Below are 23,817 nucleotides of genomic sequence, written 5' to 3' on the forward strand. Positions count from 1 at the left end.
ATTATGAATATCCTATATATTTTTTTGATAATTCAAAAATTTAAACAACATATCAGTTATATATAATTAAAAAAAAGTATTCAAAAGAAAAAAAAAAAAAAAAAAAAAAAAAAAAAGGAATGAATGAATGAGTGAATAGTTTCTTACATATTGTTGTATATAACACATATGAATAAATGTTACAATGCAGATGTGATAAAATACGCATTTTGTTATTAATATTTTTAAAATATTTTATGTCGTATGTAGAAAGAAATTAAAATTTTAAATATTTTTTTGAAAAATAAAATTTTTATATTTTGTAAAAGAAATGAGGTAAATGTATGTGTAAATAAATAAATATATAAACAATATAAATATATATAATTAAACTATTAATATGAACATTAATATTTATTTAAATATTTATAATTTTCTTATTTTATTTCATTTTATTTTATTTGTTGGAAAAAAAAAAAATTAATTGTATAATGACGTTAAAAAAACATAAATATTCCAAAATGAATGTATTAACATTGTGACAAGAATATTATCTGTATATATATATATATATGACCAAAAAAAAGATAAAAAAAACAAGGGTATTAAATTAAATATATTAAGATGATGTATAGCAAAAAATAAGGATGAGAAAACAACAGCATAATTAATATTCATAAATAAATTTAAACTTTTAAGAACAAAAAATCGATAAATAAATTCTTCAAAAAATGGAGCACTGAAACATGGACTTATAATACATAGAAATGTAGAAAGAAATTCTTTCTCATGTACTATTTCATCAATGCTGTTATCAGAATATATATCATCACTTGTAAAATAATTTAAAATGAAATTATTAAAAATATCTACTATATTAAATATAAAGTGTGAAAATAAATATCCATATATCACTTTAAAATACCATATGTCTGTATATCGAAAATTTAAATTGCTTTTATTATTCTTAAAATAAGGGTATAATAAATTACGAAACGTAAGGTAACTGCAAAATACCCAAATAAAATGTCCCGATAAAATCTATGAAAAAAAAAAAAAAAAATATATATATATATATATATATAAATATATATATTGTTGGTTTATTTATTTTATTTTATTTTTTTCATTACCTGTAGTGATTTTATAATATTTTCATTAAACGTGATATTCGCAAGTTTTAAGATGCTTAAAACTTTTTCCGTATATATTGAAGCATATCCTAACAAAAAAAAAAAAAAAAATAATAAATTTACGTCCATATTTATATCATACATTTATATTTGTATGTTTTGTGTAATGAATCTTATCTTTGTTCCTTCTTTTAATTTACCTGATAAAATGTATGAAGCTATTAATAAGACCGATATAGACAAAATATTTTTTCTCTTGTTTTCCTGTAGATCTAGTATAAATCTATTTAATTTTAATTTATTTCTAAATGTTTGAAAATTTGTTTTTATGTCTTTTAAAAAATAAATTGTTGATAAAAGAAAAAGTGTATTGTTTATATCTAAACTCATTAAAATATTTGAATGATTAGGTATTAGTTGATATGGAAATAAAATTAAAAAATGTTCAGAGAGTAAATAAAAATGTAAAAAGAAAAAAGCTACAGATATAATGATTTGTTTTTTCAATGTTACTTTAAATAAATTTTCTTTTATATTGCTTAAAATGTTTTTTATATATATAAAACTATTTTTGATCTTTATATAATTTTTTTTATACAACTCTTTAATGTGTTGACTAATATTATTTTGTTCATTTGTTTTCTTATTTATGGAATTATATTCACTAGATAAATTAATCTTAAATTTGTTATAAGTGTAGTTTTTTTTATATTTACGAATATACCAATCTGACTTATTTTTATTTATTATATCAACATTATTTTTGACAATTCTTATTTTCTTTATAGTATAACATTCTGCATATAACAAGAAAAGGATACTAAAAAAAAAAAATTTTAAAATCATCTTTTTTTTTTTTTTTTAGTCATTTTTTTCATCCTCTTTTAATTGATGGTTTTCTTTCTTTCTTTCTATTTTATTTTATTATTATTTTTTTTTTTTAAATACATTAAAAATGGGGACAAGCCCAACCCATTTGTCATTACAAATAAATATATATATATAAATACATTTTTTTATTGATATATATATATATATTATATATTTCTCTTTTTTAATGTCTCTACTAACATTTTAAAAAAAAGAAAAATTAAAAGATAATAATGAAAAAATAAAAATTAAAAATTAAAAATTAAAAAATAAAGAATTTATTATATATATTACAATATAATTAATATATATAATATATATTATAAAATACACATATGATAATATCTCTTTACATATATGAGTCAACTATTTTTTACGGTTATTTAATTTTATTGTTATATGATGATATTTAAATATTTCACAACATTTGTTCATATTATTAGTTACATAAAGTATATACGTATAATTTTTTTTTTTTTTTTTTGTTTTAATTTTTTAAGTATATATTTTGTCACATATATATTATATATATATATATATATATATATATATATATATATTCACTTTTGTCATTAAGCCTTTTTTTTTTTTTTTTTTTTTTGTTTATTGCTTAAAAGGGATTAAACAAATAAATAAATATACATATATATTTATATATATTTATATATATTTATATATTTATTCATTTTATACATTTAAGTCACACACACATATACCTTTTATTTGTTCAAATGGAAAATAACATAGAAACAGAAAAAGATGATACACATGAATTTAATTGCCAAGCTTACTTCAAGAAATATTTTGGGTCAGTCATAAAAGAAGGAGAAGATAATGAAATTATAAAAAAGGTTACATTCTTGAAAGATAATATTATGATTAAAAAAAATGAATTAAATAAAAAGATAAATGATGAAACACAAATTTTTAAAGAAAAAATCAAACTTCTAAAAATACATAGCGACCAAATTGTTAATCAACTTTTTGATATGGACATAATAAATAAAAAGAAACAAAAAAAAAAAAAAAAAAAAATTATGAACAAGTCAGGTAAAAAAGATGATAAAAATTATGCATTTGAAAAAATAAATAATATGGAAGATGATGACAATGAAAAGAAAGAAGATAGATTAGAAAATGATTTTGTTTCATCATCTTATACTTTAATAAAAAAGGATGAGAATAAAAATATTGAGCAGAATGATGTACATATGATGTTATATAAAAATATGGATAACAAAATGAATGAGCAGAGATATTATTCAAGTGATGTTTGTAGTGAGGAAGAATTTTTTGAGGAAAAAGAATTATATAATATGAAATTTGAGAATTTATTAAAAAAATGTATTGATGAGAAGAAAAGATTAGAGAATATAAAGAGAGGATTAATATTTTTAAAAAGTTATCCAATGATAAAGAATGAAATAAATGAATTATTTTTAATATCAAATAATAATATAAAATTAAATATTGAAGAAAAAATTAAGAATATTAAATTATTATATAAGCATTTAATATATATAAATGAAAATGAGGATATAATTGATTATATTAAAAATTCTTGTTGTCATGATATATCTTTATATACAAATAAATTCTTTAATGATTTTTTTCTTTTATTAAATGATATATTATCTATATATATTATAGACAATATAGATATCCCTCTTAATGACATATTAAAAATATTTGTAGATTTATATGAGATATATTTGAATTTTCAAAACAAAAAAGAAAATAATACTTATTCATGTGAATTCTTAATAAATGAATTAATAAAAAAAATGGTTCATTTTATAACCATAAATTTTAGGAAGACTTTTTTTAAGTTTGTAATATCAGATGAGCATGTGTTATTATATAACGCTATAATTAATTATTATGAATATTTTATTACATTTATAGAAGAAAGAAATGATATCTTAAAAAATATAATTGTAAATATAATATCTATAGTATATAATATGGAGCACAAAAATATAGGAACACATCATGGGATGGATGTGATAAAAGAGAAAAAAATAAAAAATAACAGCAACATGAATATAAATATAAATATAAAAATAAAAAATACTGATAATAATAATATTAATTGTGATGATGATTTTTATTATGAAAACAAATCTGTTGTCGCTAGACAAACTGAGGATATATTTAATGATGGGGATTCATATAATCAAACATATGAACAAGAAAAAATAAATCAGGATGACAATAAAAATTTAGAAACATACAACAATGATAATGAACATATAGATAATAATAAACAAAATAGTAAAAATAATGAATATGCATTATATGATGGTCATAGTGATGATATAAAAGAATATCATTCAAATGTGAATAGGATCGAAAAAAATTATAAGAATAAAAAATATGAATGCAACTCAGATGTGAGAGATAATTATGTAGATATATTTTTTATAAACCTTTTTGTAGAGAGCATACATGTTGTTTGTAATTATATAGAAGGTTCTGAGATGATAATGAACATAATAAATGAATCATCAGATATGAATGAAAGGAATATTATGCAGGAAAGGAATGTAGATGACAATATTATTAATGATAAGAATATAAATTATAAAAAAATAACAAAAAAAAATTTTATACATAATATTATGGAATCACTAAAAGTTAGTTTACAAACTTTATGTAATAGTTCTTTTTTCATTTCTAAAAAAAAAATATTTAGAAACGTTTTAAAAGAATGTTCTTTTATAAATAAAAATATTATTGATGAATATTTAATAAGTATAATAAATTATATATCTTTTGATATGAATGTATTTGAAAATATAAATTTAAAAGTAAATCATTTTGATCGTACAAATTTTATAACAGAAAATAAATTATTTTTATTTTTCTCAGACATTCAAAATGATATAAAGAATATTATAGAAAAGAAATATAATGAACTTAATAATAAGGATATATTTCATTCATATTTTTTTTCTTTTGTTCTTTATTTTTCATTTATATATAAACATGATACAGAATTTTTATTATTATATATTAATATGTATAATATATTATATGAAATAATATATAATATAAAGGAAGAAATAAAAAAAAAAAAAAAATCAAAGCAACTCAAAAGTGTCGATAAAAATAAAACATATGATGATATAAATGACAAATGTGATGATAAAAATAAAATATATGATTATATAAATGACAAATGTGATAATAATAATTATGCATCTATACAAATGAAAGAAGATTTTTATAAGTCAAATGAAGTGTGTGAGTATATCAAAAATATTATAACAATATTTCTTAAATCTTTAAACATATTGAATAATATTATAAATATATATGAATCATTTGGTAGTTACCTTTTTGAAAAAACTTATGCTACATACAAGTCTAAAAATGTTTTTAATATTATATCAAAATGTATGATCGAAAAAAATGAAAATATTTTTAATTATCCAAATAAGGTAGATAAAAATATTTGTCAATTACATCAATACTTTTTTAAAGATACGTTTGCAAAAAAAAGTTTAAACAATCAAGAAAATAAAAATATGAAAGAAAAAAATAATCAGCAAGATATTAATCAAGAATATAGCAATCATATTACAGACAATGATAAGAATAAAATGAATAATAATGATAATATAAGTACAAATAAAAAAATTACAGATATTTTTTCTGATTTGTCATTAAACATAGAAGATATAGATACACATGAATGTGGAAAACAACTTTTAAAATCTTCTTTATGTAAATTAAATGAAATTAAAAATACAATTGTGAAGAATATTATTCACTTTATATTAATACCAGTATATGATTATATAAATAAATATATAAATAGTTTTATATCCTATTATAAAAATAATCAAATAAAAGATATAAAAGAAAATATAAACGTAAATAATATAAATATAAATATAAATGAACAAGAAAATTATAATGATCCAAATGAACAAGAAAATCATAATGATCCAAATGAATATATTTGTTTTATTGTAGATACTATTTTTGTTTATATGGAAATATTATATGAATATAAATCTGAAGATTTATTAGAACAAATTTTATTACATTTTGAAGAACACTATGTTCTTTCTATACATAATTTAAAAGATATCAATACACATATACTTCTACAAATACAAACAGATTTACAATATCTAATAAATATTTATAAAAAGTTTAAAAATAAATATTATAAACATTTCTTAATGCTTTATATTTCGATATCCTTCTCTTTAACATGTACTAATGTTACAAACATACAAATCTCTTTTCAGAATTATATAAATGAATACATAACCAACAAATGTAATTCAACACTTTCTAATTTTAATATCAATAATGATGATATATTAAAAGCTACATCATATGTCAAACAATTAATGACATAATAAAAATAAATAAACAAATAAATAAACAAATAAATTAATAAACAAGTGTATATATTTTTTTGAATTTTCCAGGGGTTATTTAAATCGTCATTTTTTTTTTCATACATTAAATATATATATATAATATATCATTTTTAATATTTTTAATATTTTTAATTTTTTTATTTTTAATTTTTAATTTTTAATTTTTATTATTATTGTTTTTTTTTTTTTTTTTTGCATTTTAAAAAACCAAACATAACTTTAAAAAAAAAAAAAAAAAAAAAAAAAAAATCTGCTTAAATAAACTAATAAAAAAAAAATAATCACACATTAGTTTATATATATATATTTTTTTTTTTTTAAATGCATTCCCATATTTAATAGGTACCTAATAAATCAGAGGGTGTATATAAAATTTTTTTTTTTTTAAGAACAATTTGTTATATGTAATAAAAATATCACATATATATATATATATATATATATTTTATTGTATATTATTTTATAATTTCATTTTTATAATAAAAATGAATATTCATTTTAAATAAATAAATATATAAATATAAATAAATATATATATATATATTTACATTTTAATTTAATACCTTTGGGAAAGTATTAATTTTCCTTTTTCCTTTTTCATTTTGATAATTTTTTATTTTTTTTTTTTAAAATGATGAAAATATGATATATTGGAAGCTACTTCTTTTGTTTGGTACTATTTTGATTTTCCTGAATAAAAAAAATAATGTAAGAAATATAAAACTGATAGAAAAGAAAAAAAAAAATCTTTATGACAATCATATATATGAAATAGCATGTGTAAAAACGAGAAAGAGGAAATTTCCATCATTATATCTTTTTAAAAATATAAATAGATATAATAAGATAATCAAAAAAAACAAAAAAGAAAACAAAATATTTTTTGATCGAAATGGTATTAATGTACCTGAGGATGTTGCCATGTTTGGAAAAACAAATGTTTATTATGTAAGAGAAAATATATATGATAAAAATAAAAATAATTTAATTCCTAATGAGGTGGAATCGGAATATATAGAAGAATTAAATGGTCACAATGGTAACAATAGTGTTAATAATATGGATCGTGTGAATAATATTAGTAGTGACGATAATATAAATAGTGTGAATAATTTATTGGGTCAGGCAGAATCTCAACAATTCAATACGAATAAATCATCACCAGCAATGTCTAGCTATAATAATACAACACCAAAAGAAGGAACAGAAGAAGATTCTATTTTTACTTATATAAACAAAGATAGAGATTATGTTACTCAAGTAGGCAATTCACCAAATATAAATATTTATGAAAGAACCTATCAAGCTGATAGTAAATATTTGTATAAACAGTTTGAAAATGTGAATGAAGTAAATCTACAATTATTAAAAAATATAAAAAATGTTGATGATAAAGAAAAGTTAATAAATAAAAAAGTTGTTGAAAAAGTAAAAGAAGATATCAAACGATTTCAAGAAACTGATGAAATTATGGATATTAAAGGTCGAATTGTAAAAACAAATAATGATTTAAAACATAAAGTTAAAGATGATCAAGGAAAAAAAAATACAAATACACAAGATGATATGGATGAAGAAGAAAAAAATGAAGTAATTAAAAAGTTATATATGATTGAAAAAAAAACAGATAAATATCTAGAAGAAAATATCTATTTTGTTATTCAATCTTGGCTACCTGATATTAGAATTGATGATACACTTATACTAATAGATAATATTGAAAAAAGTTATAACGAATTTGATATGTCCAAATATTATGATCAATTTAATGAAGCCAAAAAAAAAGATTTCTATTATGATTTACCTCATTACGAAATTGAAAATATTCCACAAAATATTAATGATGATACAGAAATAGAATGTGAACATATTAATTCATATAATAATACATATAATAAATTAAATAATTATAATCTAAAAAAATATTCATATACATATACAACCAATGAAAATGCAGATACCAAATTTAATAAAAATGAACCCATGCCACCAATAGTACTAATCAATACGAAAAAAAATTTAATGGTACAACAATGGGAATCAAAACATTTTAAAAATAGACATAAAAGAAATAAATCACATGAATTTACAAGAATACAAAGAGCCTTTAGACCATTTTCATATGTTGATTTAAGTGATATTACATGTATTTATAAAAATAATTTTCTTCAATTAAAAATGAAATTATCACACAGAAAATATAAAAATGATATATATCCTTTTTTCATACCTATTAATAATGCCAAAGAAGAATTAATTGATTTTAATGGATACAAAAGAAGTGGAGATTATTCTTGGTCTTTTTTTTGGCACAATTTTAATTATGACAAAGATACAGATTATAACTTTTTAAACAGAAACATTAAATTGAATATAACCGAAACGAAATTTGAAGACGTTCATAAGAAAAAGGCAAAGAAAATAATGAAAAAAATTCTACTAGAAACAAAAGGAAAGAAAAGATAGAAAAAAAATATATATTTCAAAGGAATCCCAATTTTTTTTGTCAACTCAAAAATGTGTATATATATATATAAATATATATATATATTATTTTGATTTATATATCAAATTTTATTTTCTTCTTTTTTTTATAATATCTCAAATGTTTTTAAGAACAATCCATAAATATATACATATATATATATATATTATATGTGTGCTTTATTATGGAATATAAATATAAAATTTATATAAACTTATATTATTTTTATATATTAACATTTTATAATTTTTTTTTTCTTTTTAAGCCTAATAAAAAGTTACCTGACATGTTCATGTTACTGAGTTTTTTTTTTTTTTTTTTTTTTTTTTTTTTTTCCAGCTAAAAATGTGTATATTCATTTGAAAAAAAAAAAAAAAAAAAATTAAATGTACACACACCTTAAACAATGTTATGAGGAAATATAAATAATTAATCATTTATATTTATATTTTATTTATTGTTTATTTTTTTTTTATAATTTCCCTTATATATAACATTAAAGGAGAAATTTGAAATTTCTATATATAATATATATATATATATATATACATTTTGATTATATATATTATATCTCTATATATATATATATTTTTTTTTTATCTGTTACAAAAGTTAATAGGGTTTATATATATGAAAAAAAAAAAAAAAAAATATAATAAAAAATATATATTTACATTATATATTAATATATATGTGAAAATATTTGTAGCTGTATTGTTTTAAAAAAAAAAAAAAAAAAAATTAGATATAAACAAACAAGTTATAGAACATTTTAATTTTTTTTTTTTACACCTACAATTAATGTAGAATATTAATTATTTTTGATCAAATCTATTATTTTATATACCAAGAGAAAAAAAAAAATTTTCTTTTTCCTTATATAATAAAAAATTTGATATAATTAAAAATAACAGATGAAAACATGAGAAAAAAAAAAAAAAAAAAAGAAAAAATGAGCCCTTTTTATCTTTTTTTATCATTAATTAAAAAAATATAAGAACAAAAAAATAAAAAATAACATTGCATGTGCACTATTTTTGTCCTTTCAAGAAATAAAACCAAAAATAAAATAAATAATAAAAATAAAAAACAAAAGGTGTAAGAGAAAAGAACAATAAAAAAAATATACATATATATATATATATATATATATATATATATATATTTATTTATTTATTATATGTACATAAATATTTTATATTCATTTCAAACATCCTTTCAAATATAGAAAAAAAAAAAAAAAAAAATAATAATTCAATAATAATAATTTACATGAACTGTTCATAATATTTTAAATAAATTAGTTTTTAGCTATTTTTTGATTTCCATAATTTTTACACATATATATATATATATATATATATATATATGTATACGTATTTTTTTTTTTTTAATATCAATATCTATATTATTAATTAAGAAAATAAACGAATCAATATTTTTAATAGTACAACCTACATATCGACAACAATACATTAGGATATCATAATAAATGTCGATTATAACAAATATATATATATATATTTGATATATTTATATATTATACATTACATACAGGAAATATATATATATATATATATATATTTATTTATTTATTTATGTAGTATATATGCTTTCATAATTTCCTTCTCCTAGCAAAATTTAGTAGATAAATTTCAAGTTTATATTTTAAAACTCATTTGTCTTAAGTATCTACAACTTAAAAAGTATAAATAAATAAACAAATATATATATATATATATATATATATATATATATATATATATATATATTTTTTTCTTTTTTTTTTTATTTGTTTCATTATTTTGTTCTTAAAGAAATGGGATGTAGACAATCTAAGGCCAATGATCCAAAAGAACAAAAGTACACAGAAGATGAACAAAATGTACAAAATGTACAAAATGTACAAAATGTAAAAAATGTACAAAATGAGAAAAATGAAGAAAATGAAGTAGTTCAAATAAATGAGAAAAAAAGTGAACGTCCTATAGGTTTACACAAAAAAAAATATATATATTTATATATACTATATATTGTCCATATTATAAGAAATATGTGCATTCTATGTTTAAATGAGAAACATATATAAACGCATTCATATATATATATATATATGTTTTTTTTTTTTTTTTTTTTTTTTTTTTTTCAGCCAAAAAGAAACAGCTAGATGTGAAACCACCACCAGTTAAGGCTATACCCAAAATTGCTCCAAAGAATATTCAAAGAAGAGATAATTAAATGTTTAAAAGTTAACAACTGTATTTTAAATATTTGTCATTGATTTATTTATTTATTATTTTATTTTATTTTTTTTTTTTATTCATGATTTTTTAACTATACAATATAAATTAACAATTAGTCTAATTTTAATGTAAAAAAAAAAAAAAAAAAAAAAATTAAAACTTTTAATAATAATATCTATAGTAATGATCATATAATTCATCATTTTTTTATTTCTTTTTATATTTATAAAAATGTGTAAGTAGTACCATTTGGATATTTTATAGTGAAAAAATTTTATATATTTATCTTATATTTTAATTATCACTTAAAAATTGTTGCACTTATAATAATTAAATAAATAAATAAATAAATATATATATATATATATATATATATTTAATGGTACCATTTAAGTTGACGAAAAAACAGAAAAAAAGAAAGAAGAAAAAAAATTAATATTATAAATAAAATGAAAAGATTACTGTAGAACAAAAAAAATTGTACACATTTGTAAAAAAAAAAAAAATTTTAAGTACGTATTTATAAAAATTTTTTAAGTACATATTCAAAAAAATTTCATATATACATATTAATAAACATGTCACATATATATATTCAATTAAATTTTACCAAATGAAGGTTTAATATTTTAAAACTTTCTGATAGTATATAAATATATGATTGCATAATTATTAATGCGAGTATTCTATTATCCATAAGATTATTTACACAGATATTTTGTTGTTCATAGTCTGTGTTTTGAATATTGGATAATTTAATATTAGCATTATTATTAATATAATTAGAGAGCATTGTATAGTTTATAACTTGTTGATTTTGATGGAATTTTTTGTGTTCTATTTGATTTAATAAAGAATCGTTTTGATAATTTGTATTATTCATATAAGAAATTTTTTTTTTTTTTTTTTTTTTTTCTTTTTTCATTTCTGTATTTGCATTTTCTATAATATCTTTAAAAATTAGATTATTATTATAAATGTTGTATATTTTGTGTGATAATTTATAAATATAAGAAGATAATTTTTCTATACAAAAATTATATGTACATTCTTGAATAATATAATTAAATTTTAAAATATCTAATAATACATTTTTTAAATTTTGTTCTATTTGAATATTTTTATTAATAAATATAAATGAATAATCAGATATATTATAATTTTTTTTTTTAAAAAAATTTAAAATGTATAAGGTAATATTATATATATCAATAATATATAGATATTCTCTATTAATATTTTGTATTATATTATTGATAGATTGTCTTTTACTATTTTTAACACTTATATATGAATAAATAATAGATGAAAGGAATATTTTATTATAAATATTGTTATTAAATTTTTTTTTATTTATAATATAATTTTTATTATATATCATATGTATAAAAGAATCTTTAATATTTTTTTGTACATTGTGTTTATATTTAATAAGAAAATCTTTTACGAATATATTATTTGAGAAACTTTGTGTTTTAATTTTTTTTTTCTGTTCATTTAATATATAACCATAATTAAGACAGATACATTCAACATGTGGTTGAATTAAATTTAGATATTTTGAAATAGAAAAAACTTGTTCAAAATGTTTTTTTTGATTTTCATCTACTATATAAATTATTTTATTTGCATTTTCATATGTCACTCTATAATAAATAGCTGCAATATCTATAGCTGCATATGTATATGCAACATCATTTTTTAAAGTTAGTATTGTATAATTTTTTTTTAAATACGATATATCATTTCTTTTAATATATTGATATAAATTATCATCAGGTTGTATTATATCATAATATATATCATTGCTATTAATAATGTTATCTTTATTTTTATAATTATTTGGATTACACATTTTTTCTGGATCTTTTGGTTTTAAAAGAACACATAATTTATTGTTTAAATTAAAAAGAATATTTTTTTTTTTCATCATATTGATAATTTTCAGAACATATTTAACATAATAATGTTCTCCTTTTTCTACAAGTTTTTTTATTTTAAATGTTTTCAACACGGTATCATTCTCCTACAAAAATAAATAAAAATTAAAATAAAAATAAATATATATATATATATATATATATATATATATATATATTTTATATTTATGTTAATCCGCTTTTTTTTTTTTTTTTGTTTTTTTTTGTTTTTTTTTGTTTTTTTTTGTTTTTTTTTGTTTTTTTTTGTTTTTTTTTGTTTTTTTTTTGTTTTTTTTTTGTTTCTTTTTGTTTCTTTTACCTCTTTTGTAATTTTACATATTAGATTCCACAGGTTCATAATTTTTTCATCTTTCTTATACATTAATGATAATGTGTGTTTAGAATACCTTTTGAAGATATCTGACTGAAGATAAAGACGTTTAGATAATTTATACCACGATTCAAGTGTATCTAATTTTATATTTAGATATTTATTTGTATCTAATATTTTATAATTTTGATCATATATCTCATGATTTATATTATTTAATATTTCTATATATTGTTTAATATAATCATCATTTTGTCTATTCATTGTTTCATTTGCATTTGAATCGATTGATATATCTTTTATATTATCATGATATATATTTTGAATAACTTTATTTTGTTTTTGTCTATATGTTTGTGGTGTTTCTTTATTGTTATTATTTATAAAATTTATATTTGAAATAATATGTTCTTCATTTTTTATATTTTCTTTGTTCATGTATATATTTGAAAACATAACAATAAATGTAATAACTAATGCTACATTTAAATTCCAATCACCTATATGACTTCTATTTTTTATATGATAATTAGAATATTTGAATAAATTACTTAATGAATAACCAAGAAATATAGATTTTAAATGACCCATATGAATATGTTTAGACATATTAACACTACAAAAATCTAACAAAATAATATCTCTTTTATTATTATTATTGTTGTTGTTGTTATTTTTTAAAATATTTATATTATAAAAATTTTTTATTCTTTCAATTAAAGAATTATTATTTATTCTTATATTTAAAATACCATTTTGTGATATATGTATATCATCTATTATATCTGAACATTTATTTTGTAGATAAGAAATAACATCATTTCTAAAATTAATATTTATCTCTTCACACATTTTTTTTGGGGTTGTCACACAAGTATTAGATGTAACATTTTTATTCTTTAAATAATTTTCCAAGTATATTAATATACTCGTTTGATAATCATAATCTTTATAAAATTTGTTATCTTCAATTAAACAATAATTTGGTAATATAAAATTATTTTCATCTTGTATTATTCTTTCAGATATAATATTTATATGATTATTTAAAATGTTATGATATGAATTATCATTCTTATCTGATTTATATACATATAGTTTATTATATACACTTCTTATATTAGTTCTATATATAAATGGATTTATATTTCTTCCTACACTATTCTTACAAAAAAAATTATTATCATAATTATAATTATTAATATTATTCTTTGTGACATATCTTCTTCCCTCTATTCTTTTTTTTCTTAATAACAAAGGTATGAAAAAAAAAAATCCTTCTTTCTTATTTCTTACTTTATCATTATAAGATATATTTCTCAACACCTCACATACATCAAAGCCTAAAAATATGTAAAAGAAAAAAACTGATATAAGGAATTTAAGCATTATCCATTATGTATAAAAATAATATTTATTTGAATTATAAAAAAAAAATAAAATAATAATTTTATAAGTAAATCATAAAAAAAAAAAAAAAAAACATATAAAAATATAAACATGTAAACATGTAAATATATATATATATATATATATATTTTATATATATTACATTTTATATATATTACATTTTATATTATAATATCTATTTACCGTATATTTATATATATATGTTTTTTTTTTTTTTATGTATATATATTTTTTTATTCCTTTATAACAATTCAAAAATTTTTTGATTAATCCTTATTATTATTATTATTTTTTTTTTTTTTTCCATTGATTTAAAAACAAAAAAATGCGTTGTATTTTAAAATAGAATGTTTTTTTTCCTCCTAATTTTCATATTATTAAACAGTTTAAATAGATGCTTTAAAATAATGAAGATAGTGATCCCTGAAACTAGCGGTTTGAATGTTGTTGATAAAAAATTCGAACCCAAATATTTTGTTAAGAATAAATTGAGATTTGTTTCTCCTTATGTTTATACCTATAAATTATTTTCAAAGAAAAGATGGGTAGGTAAAAAAATTGCTGATGTTATGACATCTGAATTTTGTGCTTATGATATGAATTATTTTATAGAATCTATAAAAAAAGGATATGTAAAAGTTAATCAACAGATGGTTTCTCCTGATTATATTATTCAAAATAATGATTTTATAGAACATAAATTATTATTATTTGAAAAACCAGTTCTTTGTAATAAAATTATTATATTATATGAAGATGATAATTTTATATGTGTTTATAAACACTCCAGTTTACCTACTCATCCAGTAGGATCTTATCAATATAATTCACTCTTAAGAATCTTACAAAATTATATAAGTACATGTCAAAAGGATAAACATGAGGAAGATCATCAGGATATAACACAAAAGGAGAACAAAGAAAATAAAAATGTAAAAGAAAATGTAAATAAAAATGTAAATGTAAATGTAAATGAAAATGTAAATGTAAATGAAAATATAAATGAATATAATAATATGAACACTAAAAATGCCAATGTTGAAATACAAAGCGAACATGTCATAAAAATTAATTTTAATTTTAAAAAAGAAAATTTTGGTTTCATATTAGATGACGTAAAGGAAAATTCATCACATGATGATAATAAATTAAAAATAAATCATACTACAAATAATATGACAAATAATAATCATAAGAAATATATTCATTTAGATGATAAGTCACAAAAATATTACAACCATAATGTTACACAAAATATAAATGATGAACTGAGAAAGGATGATATTCTTAATATATCACAAGAAAGGAAAAAAAGAAGAAAAATAAAACAAGAAAATATTATAAATAAGGAACATATTAATAATATATCAATGATATCAAAAGAAAATGAAAATGAAAATGAAAATGATCTTGATATGTTAAATATTTTAATAAAGTGTAGACAAAAGGGTATAAATAAAAATGATGATAATAAAAAAAATGATGATAATAAAAAATGTGGTGATAATAAAAAATGTGGTGATAATAAAAAATGTGGTGATAATATAATATATGATGATAATAAAAAATGTGGTGATAATATAGTATATGATGGTGATAAAAAATGTGGTGATAATATAATATATCATGATGATAATATAATATATGATGATAAAAATATATCATATAATGATGATCATATAAATAAATATAATGAAATATCTATAGAAGATACTAACGATATACAAAATGCAGAATGCTTAGAAAAAAATAATTACATTAATAAAAATTTGAAGAAAGATTTAAAAACACAAGACAAATCATATATCTATACTCTTCATCGATTAGATAAATTAACATCAGGTATTGTTCTTTTTGGAAAGAATAAAAAGTTCTCTACATTTTTTTCACAGAATCTTTCTGATAATAAAATAAAAAAAACATATATAACTAGAGTAGAAGGAGATTTTAGAATATTAATCGATAAATTGTTACATTGTAATAATATTATGAAATGCTTAAAGAATGAAGAAAATAAATTAGAAAATATTATTGATAAATATTGTAATAGTATGAAATATGATTGCACTCTTAAATTTAATAAATGTGAAGACCATAACTCATTTCAAAATGATATCTTCCTTTATGAAAATAATTATGAATTAAATAATGAAGAAAAAGAAACATGTGAACAAATCCAAAAAAAAAAAAAAAATAAAAATAATGATGAACAAAAATATATGTTTAATAAATTAATACAACAAGTAAAAAAAAATAAAAATGAATTAGATAATTATTTTGATATGAATAAATTTGATATGACATATGATCATAATGAAGATAATAATAATGAAGATAATAATAATTTAAATAAATATCATAAATATTTTCTTATAGATTTTGGTTATATATATTGTGAAAATAAAAAATTATTAAAATATGTTTTTACAAAATATACAAAACAAAATTGTTTTCAATTTTCTGATTATTTATTAAAACCTAGTATTACAAAATTTATGTTCTTATCATATAATTCTTCAATTAATGAATCATTAATATTATGTCAACCTATAACAGGAAGAACACATCAAATAAGAGCACATCTTCAAAGTTTATCATATCCTATATCCAATGATTCACATTATAATAAAATCTTTGAACAAGAATATATTCAAAAGTCAAATTATTTATATTTTGATGAACGTACTAGAAACGAACACATACAAATTAATCAACAATTAAATAATAACATAAATTATATACAACCAAATAATAATAATATTAATAATAATATTAATATTAATAATAATAATGAAATATATAATAATCATAAACAAATATTTCAAGATGTACATACACAAAATAAAAATGAATCACATATCAATAAAAAAAATTCTGAAAAATATAATTATTTTCCTCTCATTCCTTTTATTAATACATCTTTCAATTGGCTATATGATAAAAATATTAATCTAAATGAACAATATAATGAAAAAGATATGAACAATTATTTTTTTAAAAATATTAATAATGTCTCTTATCATAGTTCTGGTATTTTCTTACATTCATTTAGATATACATGGCAAAATATTTTCGATGTTTTTACTCTCCTTCCAAAATGGTGTCAATCCTTTTACATTCCAAGAGACTTAATAGCATTCTTATTATATGGAGATTTGTCATAAAAAATGAAAATAAAAATATACATATATATATATATATATATATATATATATATATGTAGTTACACTACTGTTTTGTTTTTATATATATTTTTTTATTTTTTTATTTTTTTATTTTTTTATTTTTTTATTTTTTTATTTTTTATATATTTTTTTTTTTTTTATTTTTTATATTTTTTTTTTTTTTTTGTTTTCTTTCATAATTTGAAACGTTTACAATAAAATATTATTATATTAAAATCATATATTGTAAATTTATAAAGTATTTTAAAAAAAAAAAAAAAAAAAAATTATTGTTTCATATGCCTCTTTTTATTAACTTTTTTTAGTACCAAATATGAAATAACATATAAAATATATATATATATATATATATTATCAGTGAGATATAATGAATGGTATATTATATATATACTTACATATATATACACATATATACACATATATACACATATATACATATATATACATATATATACCTTTTTTTTTTTTTTATTTTATTTTATTTTTTTTTTTTTTTTTTTTTTTTTTTTTTTTTTTTTTTTTTTTTTTTTTTATATATTATAGAATTATATTTTTTCTCCATATGGTCTCGTAATTATTTATCAACTCCATACTACTATATATATCTTCAAATGAATTTTCCTTTTTTGTATCATTATTATATGACATATTAGAATCTTCAACATCTGAATATATTGTAACACTCTGTCTCTTCATGTTCTTATTACTTTCCTTTCTTTTGTTTTCTCTTAAAAATTGTTCAATATGTTCTAAGCTATTAGAACTACCATCTTCTTCATTTATAATAAATAAATTATCATCCCCCTCAAATAAATGTTCTTTCTTATAATTAAAAAAATGGCCATTCTCATTTTTTTTCATTTGATCATTTTGTTTAATACCCACCAACAATATATTATCTTCACCTATATATTTATCATTATTTGGTATATTATTCATATTAAACATATCAATCTTATCACTCCTATCATTGTTATTTATCTTTGTTTCCTTATCAATGTTCCATTTTTTTTTCATATTTTTTATATTTTTTATATCTTTCATATTTTTCATATTTTTTATATTTTTCATTTTTGGGGTGGTGGTACTCCATGGATCGACCATCCTATAATAGGTATCCTCTTTATTTTCACCCTTTTCATAATTATCATCATTTTTTTTTTTTTTATCTTTTTTTTTTCCTCTTTTAGATTTTAAAACATGAATAGTTTCCTTCAAATAATCATTTTGTTCTTTCAAATATACTATCCTCTCGATCATCTTCTTTTCCCTCTTCTTTTCTCTTTTCAATTCCTTGTTTGATTTATTTAATTGTTCTTCGTTTTTTTTTAAATTTTCTTGTATTTTTAACATCTTTTCAGAATTAGATACTTCCTCTTTTTTTTTATTTTCTAACTCTTTTGTTAAGGATTCTAATAATTCAGCTAGATATTTTATATCTCCATTTGTTTTTCCAATTTTTTGTAGAATCAATTTTCGAAAGTTTTCAAATGATTGATCTTCTTTTAAATGTGTTAATTCCTCATTTACTTTTTTAATATTATTTAATCTCTCATTAATTTCCTCTTTTAATTTTTCATTTTCTTTTTTTTCTATTAATGTTGTTTCTTTTAATCTGTTACATTCATTATTTAAATTGTTTATTTCTGTTTGATTATTTAATAATACATTCTTATTTTCTTCTAACATAATATTTAATTGTTTATTTAAATCAGTTTCCTTATTTAATAAATTTTTTGTTAATTCTAATTCTCCATTTAATATAACCATCTCTTTTTTTAATTCATTCATCCTTTTCAAAGTCCTTTTTTCTTTTTTATATATCTTCTTTTCTCTTTCTATAAATTTCTTTTTCTCTTCCTTAATAAATTCCGCATATGGTTCATTATTGTTTTTTATATCCTCTTTCAATTTTTCTAATTCATCCTTATAAAAATTGCGATCTCTAAATAAATTATTCTGCTTATGTAATAGTTGAATGTATAAAGCCCTCAACCTATTAGTCTCTACAAATTGAATGTTATTATAAGATATGGACATTTTTTCTTCAGGTTTTTTTTTATTTTTTTGTTCTTTTTCATTTATATAATTTGTTAGCGTTCCTAATGAATAATTTCTTATTATATTTTCATCATTTAAACGTTCCACATTTTGTGATATATTATATTTTTTTTTTTGGTCCATATATTTCCCTTTTATAGAATTTGGTTTATTATAATAATGAGCATCTTTTAAAATATTATAATTATTCTCATTTATATTTAAATTATTTATATGGTAAATAGATTTACCCTTTTTTAAAAAGGAAAAGAATAAAATCTTTTTTTTTTTTTTTTTTTTTTTTTCATTTTCTTTTTTATTACTCCTTATATTTTTTTGTTTTCCTTCATATGTAATTACTACATCACATAAACAATCAGTCGCACACTTTGGACCTTTCTTCTTAATTCGAAAAATTCCTTCTCCTTTATTGTTAATACGAAAAAGATATTTAATTTGTTTCATATTATCATTGTTATTTTGTTTTTCTTTTTTCTCCCTATTAATATTTGACTGCTCCGATGAGGACGACCGTTCTCGTCGTCCCTCCTTATAACCATCATTGTTACCATCCCTATTATTATTATTATTATTATTATTATTATTGCTATTATTATTATTATTATTTGTAAATCTTTTTATAGGAGGAACTTTTTTAGATCCCATAAATTTTTTTAAAGGCACCATCCCCTTTATGTTGCCACCTACCAATGTGTTTATCAAACTACTACCCTTTGTAACTTTTTTATATTTAATAAAATTATGATTATTATTATTTATTTTTTTATTATTATTTTTTTTTTTATTTTTTTTATCAATCCTTATTAAAGCATCTAATTCTTTCTTATCCTCACAATTCTGTCCTTCAATTAATTTCGATTTATTATAACCAACATCATGAGCCAAATCAAAAACATTTATTAGGTTATCAAAATAATTTATTTCCTTTCCCAATTTTTTATTTAAAAAAAATTTATTCAGAGATTCATGTTTAGTAGTATTATTAAAAGAAAAAATTTGTTTTTCCTTTTCTGACATATTTACTAAATAATCTCTCTCATTTTGTGATGTACTATTATTATTTGGTTCTATATTTATATTATCATTATTTAAAATGAATTTTTTTTTATCATTATTATACATGTCAATGGACCAGTTCAATGAAGGAGCTGTAGATGAAATGTATGATTCTTCATCCATCTCCTTTTTAGAATCATCAAAATTATGTAACGTTGTGTTAAATTCCTCGTTCTCTTTATTCATATAATAATTATTTATACCTTCACATTCAATTTTATCATTTATATTATATCCTCTCTCATTTTTTAATATATCATTGGCTTGTCTTCTCTCTTCTGGATTATATTCACTTATATTTTTTAATTCATACATTATATCACTAAACATATTTTTTGATTCTTCACAATTAAAATCTTTTACATTACATATTTTTATTAATTTTAATATGTTTTTTAATATATCTCTCTTATTACACATACTTTTTAATTGTTTTATGTTTTCTTTCTCTTCATCACAATATTTATTGTTAATCTTTTCGGAGTTTATTCGTTGAATTGTTTTATCTAAATATAAATGAGCTTCTTCTTTTTCCTCATTCATACCATTATAAACATTCATTTTTTCATTTTCACCTTTTCTAATCTCTAACAGATACATTAAATATTGCGATAAAAATTTTTTTAATTCTTCATATTGTTTTTCTTTTCTTCCATCCAATCTTCCTCTCACTGAATTAATAATTCTTTTATTCTGTTTTATTTTCATAGTTTCTTTCAAGTAATCTATGTCATCTGTCAATTGGGATATTTCATTTTTTATATTATTTCTGGCATCGTGCAAAAGACACAACAGAACCTGTTTTGTCATTATTCAGAAAAAAAAAATAAAATAAAAAAAAATATATATACATATATATATTTATTTATATTTATATTATTATGTGCGATGTTTTAAATATATTCATTATTTTTATATATGGACTAATCGTTATAACTATAATACTTCTTTTATATTATTCATACAAAGAAGGAGAGTATTTTAAAAAAAAAAAAAAAAAAAAAAAAAAAAAAAAAAAGAAGTTTTAAAAATAATTAAATAATTGTATAAAGAAACCAAAAGGATAACAAAAAAAAAAAAAAAAAAGACAAACAAAATAAACAATAAATAATAAATAATAAAATAAAATTTTGGTGCGCACAAATATATACATATATAAAGATAGATACATATAATAGATGCTTGAATTCTTTTTGAATGGTTCTACATAATATGAATATAGATAAGTAGGACACATATATATATGAATTAAAACTGATATGTTAGTCAAAAAAATTACAATTAAAAATAAAAATAATGAATTTATATATATATATATATATATATATATATATTTATTCTTATTTATAAAAAAATTAAGTTGTTAATTTTTATATTAAATATTATACTACAAAAACAATAAAAAATAATGATTTTTCAATGTACAATTAGAAGAATTGTTTATTATATATATAACCACATATGGTTATATATGTCTTAATATATATATATTTATATATATTTATATTTATGTTGTTTTTCATATATTAATATTAAATATAGGATGAATATATAAATATGTATATATGTATATATATATATATATATATATATATATATATATATGTATAATATATACATACTTTTTTATATGAACAAGTCAGAAAATTAAAAGTTTATAAAATATTATTAAATACAAAACATAAATTAAAAACAAAAGAATAAGAAAAATATAAACATATATGGAATATATTATATTATTGTTATAACACTATTTTATTGTTATAATTTTTATTTTTTCCAAATATAAAAAAATATATATATATTTATATATTTATATATTAATATTTAAAGTTAAAATTTTTTTTTTTTTTTTTTTATTTTTTCCTGAACCGTGCAGGTAAAATTGTGTTCATCAACACACACAACATCATGTAATAGTATATTACATGTAAATAGAACAAAGAAGAAAAAAAATATATTATATTATGTTATATATTTTTCCTTTTTTATTTTTTTATTTATATTTATAAAGAACAATTCTAAATAAAAAAAATAAAATATAAAATAATATATATACACATATATATATATATATATATATATATATTACTTAATATTGTACATTATATAAAATGGGATAAAATATATATATTGAAAAAGTAAAAGTTCTTTTTTTATTTATTATATTTTCATAATTTTCCACATAGGGAATGAACAAAAATTTATAAAATTAAATTATAAAGAAACAATGAAACCAAAGACAATCATACTAATTTTGCCTTCATTTTTTAAATTTACATATATATATATATATTTATACAGTATTATATTTTTTCCATGAAATAAATTATGATGATCTTAATATTGATATAATACTGTTTTATAATTTAATGTTTTATTTGATTTTATTTTTATAATTTCCTTATACTTGAATAAAATGAACGTTCTAATTTTATTCATTAAATTTTTTTTTTTTTTTTTTTTTTTTTCCTTTTCATCGTTGTATCAAAAAAAAAAAAAAAAAAAATTAACGAATTAAATATTTTACAAGTATATATTATATATATATATGATAATTTAAAGTTTTTAATACTTCAAAAAAATAAATGAAAAGAAAATATGAAAGTAATATATGAAATCATAACATAATAAAATAACATATAACTGAATAAATTATAAAATAATGAAAACGTTCACATATATAATTAAATATATTTATATACAATTATTCTACAACTTTTATTACAATCATTTAAGGATATA

The 23,817-nt window shown here is 17.6% G+C and overlaps 7 protein-coding genes across 7 annotated transcripts; 4 read left to right on the forward strand and 3 right to left on the reverse strand.

Moving 5' to 3' along the window:
* Positions 1 to 459: 459 nt before the first annotated feature.
* On the reverse strand, positions 460 to 1,958 carry PADL01_0912600 (protease, putative; the record flags this gene model as incomplete). Its single annotated transcript, XM_028681799.1, has 3 exons — positions 460 to 1,020; positions 1,113 to 1,201; positions 1,313 to 1,958. 3 exons carry the CDS (start codon positions 1,956 to 1,958, stop codon positions 460 to 462), a joined length of 1,296 nt encoding a protein of 431 aa, XP_028538140.1.
* A 755-nt stretch (positions 1,959 to 2,713) lies between these two features.
* Positions 2,714 to 6,358, forward strand: PADL01_0912700 (conserved Plasmodium protein, unknown function; the record flags this gene model as incomplete). Its single annotated transcript, XM_028681800.1, has 1 exon — positions 2,714 to 6,358. The coding sequence occupies one exon, from the start codon at positions 2,714 to 2,716 to the stop codon at positions 6,356 to 6,358; it is 3,645 nt and encodes a 1,214-aa protein (XP_028538141.1).
* A 666-nt stretch (positions 6,359 to 7,024) lies between these two features.
* Positions 7,025 to 8,848, forward strand: PADL01_0912800 (conserved Plasmodium protein, unknown function; the record flags this gene model as incomplete). Its single annotated transcript, XM_028681801.1, has 1 exon — positions 7,025 to 8,848. One exon carries the CDS (start codon positions 7,025 to 7,027, stop codon positions 8,846 to 8,848), a length of 1,824 nt encoding a protein of 607 aa, XP_028538142.1.
* A 1,838-nt stretch (positions 8,849 to 10,686) lies between these two features.
* Positions 10,687 to 11,105, forward strand: PADL01_0912900 (conserved Plasmodium protein, unknown function; the record flags this gene model as incomplete). Its single annotated transcript, XM_028681802.1, has 2 exons — positions 10,687 to 10,858; positions 11,017 to 11,105. The coding sequence occupies 2 exons, from the start codon at positions 10,687 to 10,689 to the stop codon at positions 11,103 to 11,105; spliced, it is 261 nt and encodes an 86-aa protein (XP_028538143.1).
* Positions 11,106 to 11,705: 600 nt separating this feature from the next.
* PADL01_0913000 (arginine--tRNA ligase, putative) lies at positions 11,706 to 14,749 on the reverse strand (the record flags this gene model as incomplete). The annotated part of the gene is made up of 2 exons (XM_028681803.1): positions 11,706 to 13,136; positions 13,349 to 14,749. 2 exons carry the CDS (start codon positions 14,747 to 14,749, stop codon positions 11,706 to 11,708), a joined length of 2,832 nt encoding a protein of 943 aa, XP_028538144.1.
* A 428-nt stretch (positions 14,750 to 15,177) lies between these two features.
* Positions 15,178 to 17,934, forward strand: PADL01_0913100 (pseudouridylate synthase,putative; the record flags this gene model as incomplete). Its single annotated transcript, XM_028681805.1, has 1 exon — positions 15,178 to 17,934. One exon carries the CDS (start codon positions 15,178 to 15,180, stop codon positions 17,932 to 17,934), a length of 2,757 nt encoding a protein of 918 aa, XP_028538145.1.
* A 558-nt stretch (positions 17,935 to 18,492) lies between these two features.
* On the reverse strand, positions 18,493 to 21,882 carry PADL01_0913200 (conserved Plasmodium protein, unknown function; the record flags this gene model as incomplete). Its single annotated transcript, XM_028681806.1, has 1 exon — positions 18,493 to 21,882. The coding sequence occupies one exon, from the start codon at positions 21,880 to 21,882 to the stop codon at positions 18,493 to 18,495; it is 3,390 nt and encodes a 1,129-aa protein (XP_028538146.1).
* Between the last annotated feature and the right edge of the window lie 1,935 nt (positions 21,883 to 23,817).

The sequence above is a fragment of the Plasmodium sp. gorilla clade G2 genome (genome assembly GCF_900097015.1).
Source record: "Plasmodium sp. gorilla clade G2 genome assembly, chromosome: 9".
Lineage (NCBI taxonomy): Eukaryota > Apicomplexa > Aconoidasida > Haemosporida > Plasmodiidae > Plasmodium > Plasmodium adleri (nom. inval.).